A 3,561-nucleotide genomic window follows, 5' to 3' on the forward strand; every position below is an offset into this window, starting at 1 on the left:
AATTGAATTGCACGTTTTCATAATTCTCTGACAATCTCCCCTCCAGCGATACACTATATACACCCTGAAAGAAATTATTTCTTCTTTGTCCCCATCAGAAAATCTCTGTGCTTCCACTTGTGTTCCATTGAGGTCGTTTCCGGTCCCTCAGAACTGCTGTGAAGATGTCATGCCTCAGAAGGTGATCAAGTACTCAGGGTAAGCGTGATCGTCAAAAAACACCACGAAAATATTCGGCTTGGAAAGGACGTCCACCAAACTATCATAGCGGCCGTTTCCCTCTTGTTTCACTGGAGGCAATACCATATTTTCTTTCCCGCAACCATATTCCCCTGTAAGAACTCGAGCTTGAAACATGTACCGGAGCCCTTGGGGATCTGGTTTGGCATAGTACACAGCACGGCCAGCAGCCACAGAAAAATAAATGCCTTGTCCATAGAGACTTTCTAAAAAAGAAAATGAAAACAAAAACAACCATCATACTTAGATAGTTACTCCTTCACTTCTCAGTGTTCTGTACACCTTTCCTCCTGATCAACTTCTTATTTATTATTTATTTATTTATTTATTTATTTATTTAGTTTTCTATACCGCCCTATTCCCGAAGGACTCAGGGTGGTTTACAGGGCAATATTTAAAAGACAATATAAATGAAGATAAAAATAGAATTAAAAAAGAATTAAATTAATAATAGCCCAACAATAAAACAATGTTAAAACTTAAAACTAAAAACCCCCTCAGTCCAGGCCGGATAGATCGAAAAGCCAGGTTTTCAGGTCCCGGCGAAACGAGCGCAGGTCGGGGGCAGTCCGGAGTTCCACAGGTAAATCATTCCAAAGGGCAGGCGCGCCCACAGAGAATGCCCTCCCTCTGGGGATCACCCGCCGGCATTCCCTGACCGGCGGCACCCTAAGGAGGCCCTCCCTATGGGAGCGCACAGGACGATGGGAAGTTGATGCCGGCAGCAGGTGTTCCCTTAGATCAGGGGTAGGCAACCTCAGCTCTTTTATGACTCATGGACTTCAACTCCCAGAATTCCTGAGTCAGCTATGCTATGGACTAGACCAGGGGTCGGCAACCTCGGCTCTGTTATGACTCGTGGACTTCAACTCCCAGAATTCCTGAGCCAGCATAGCTGGCTCAGGAATTCTGGGAGTTGAAGTCCACGAGTCATAAAAGAGCCGAGGTTGCCGACCCCTGGACTAGACAATCACCTGTCTGAGATGGTATAGGTCAGGAGTAGGCAACCTCGGCTCTTTTATGACTCATGGACTTCAACTCCCAGAATTCCTGAGTCAGCATGGCTCAGCTTGGAAACCTCTCCCTTTTCCCTCAGCATAGCTGACTCAGGAATTCTGGGAGTTGAAGTCCACGAGTCATAAAAGAGCCGAGGTTGCCGACCCCTGGACTAGACAATCACCTGTCTGAGATGGTATAGGTCAGGAGTAGGCAACCTCGGCTCTTTTATGACTCATGGACTTCAACTCCCAGAATTCCTGAGTCAGCATGGCTCAGCTTGGAAACCTCTCCCTTTTCCCTCAGCATAGCTGACTCAGGAATTCTGGGAGTTGAAGTCCACGAGTCATAAAAGAGCCGAGGTTGCCGACCCCTGGACTAGACAATCACCTGTCTGAGATGGTATAGGTCAGGAGTAGGCAACCTCGGCTCTTTTATGACTCGTGGACTTCAACTCCCAGAATTCCTGAGTCAGCATGGCTCAGCTTGGAAACCTCTTCCTTTTCCCTCAGCATAGCTGACTCAGGAATTCTGGGAGTTGAAGTCCATGAGTCATAAAAGAGCCGAGGTTGCCTACCCCTGCCTTAGATAGTCCGGACCCAAGCCATTTAGGGCTTTATAGGTCATCACCAACTTAGAATTCACTGGTGTCATTTGACTTGTTTGTTTGTTTGTTTAAGCATCCTGTACAGGTGATCCGCGACTTACAACCACAACTGAGCCCGATATTTCTATGGCTGAGCAAAACAGTTGTTAAGCGAGATTTGCCCCATTTGACGACCTTCCTTGCCCCAGCTGTGAAGTGAATCACTGCTGTTGTTAATTAAATAACACATATTTTTTTTAAGTGAATCTGGCTTCCCTGTTGATTTTGCTTGTCAGAAAGTCCCCAAAAGTGATTGCACAATGAACCCGGGACACTGCAACCGTCACAAATATGAGTCAGTTGCCAAGGGTCTGAATTTTGATCACGTGGCCAAGGGGATGCTGCAACAGTCGTAAGTGTGAAAAGCGGTCATAAGTCAACTTTTTCAGCACTGCTATAACTTTGAACAGTCACTAAGAGGACTGTTGTAAGTCGAGGACTACCTGTGTTTGTATTTATAACAAATATAGTCAGAATGCATTGAATTTACACATATATGACCAGTGCGGATCTTCCATTATTCACGAACCTTTGGACTTACATTAGATCTTGTAAATGTGGCAAGTTTTAATGAGGCCAAGAAAATGTGGACCATATTTTTAGTCCTCATAGACCCAGACAATATGCACATTTTAGAATTAGTAACATGTAAAAGATTGAATATTGATCTATGGAATTCATCTTTCCAGGATGTTTCTCAGACATTAACCTGGAATTAAGGAGAAACTTCTTAACAATGAGGATAATTAACCAGTGGAACAGCTCGCCTTCAAAGGCTGTGGGTGTCCCATCACTGGAGGTTTTTAAGAAGAGATTGGACACCCACTTGTCTGAAATGTATAGGGTCTCCTGCTTGAGCAGGGGATATGACTAGAACAGGGGTCCCCACCCCGCAGTCCATGGACCGGCACCGGGCCGTGGCATGCCAGCAACCGGGCCGCGCAAACAAGCAAAGCCCCATCCACGGGATGCAGGCAGCACACAAAACCACGCCCCCTCTGGTCCGCGGAAAAATATTTCTCCATAGAACCGGTCCCTGGTGCCCAAAAGGTTGGGGGCCTCTGAACTAGAAGACCTCCAAGGTCCCTTTCCAGCTCTATTCTGATTGATTGATTGACATTAGTACAGCTCAACCTCTGAAATGCAAATAAAAAGCAAAACAGAATTGATGGAAGGAAACAGTGCCAAAATGAGCTTCCTCCATTGGCTGGAGGGCAGGGTGTCCTTTTGGTGATTCTGTTCTAAAAAAAGTTAAAGGTAAAGGTAAAGGTTCCCCCGCACATGCGTGCTAGTCGTTTCCGACTCTAGGGGCCGGTGCTCATCTCTGTTTCAAAGCCGAAGAGCCAGCGTTTGTCCAAGGATGTCTCCGTGGTCACGTGGCAGGCATGACTAGACACCAAAGGCACACGGAACGCTGTTACCTTCCCACCGTAGTGGTCCCTATTTTTCTACTTGCATTTTTACGTGCTTTCGAACTGCTAGGCTGGCAGAAGCTGGGACGAGTAACAGGCGCTCACTCTGCTACGCGGCACTCGGGATTCGACCCGCCAAACTGCCGACCATCTGGTCGACAAGCTCAGCGTCCTAACCCACTGAGCCACCGCGTCCCTTATAAAAAAAAAGTTACAGTGCTTGCAAATGTAAATAGTTTGCGGTTTGTGCTATTCAAGAAATACTTT

The 3,561-nt window shown here is 46.4% G+C and overlaps 1 protein-coding gene across 1 annotated transcript in view; it reads right to left on the minus strand.

The window, feature by feature from the left end:
• Positions 1-174: 174 nt before the first annotated feature.
• LOC308678636 (uncharacterized protein) overlaps positions 175-3,561 on the minus strand; it is a gene marked incomplete at both ends in the record, with an annotated part of 14,021 nt that continues 10,634 nt past the window's right edge. The window contains one exon of the mRNA XM_081345864.1: positions 175-446. Coding sequence (XP_081201990.1) covers positions 175-446 — 272 coding nt within the window. The remainder of the gene's footprint in view (positions 447-3,561) is intronic.

This window comes from Vipera berus, assembly GCF_964194415.1.
Source record: "Vipera berus genome assembly, chromosome: Z".
NCBI classification, from domain to species: Eukaryota; Metazoa; Chordata; class Lepidosauria; order Squamata; family Viperidae; genus Vipera; species Vipera berus.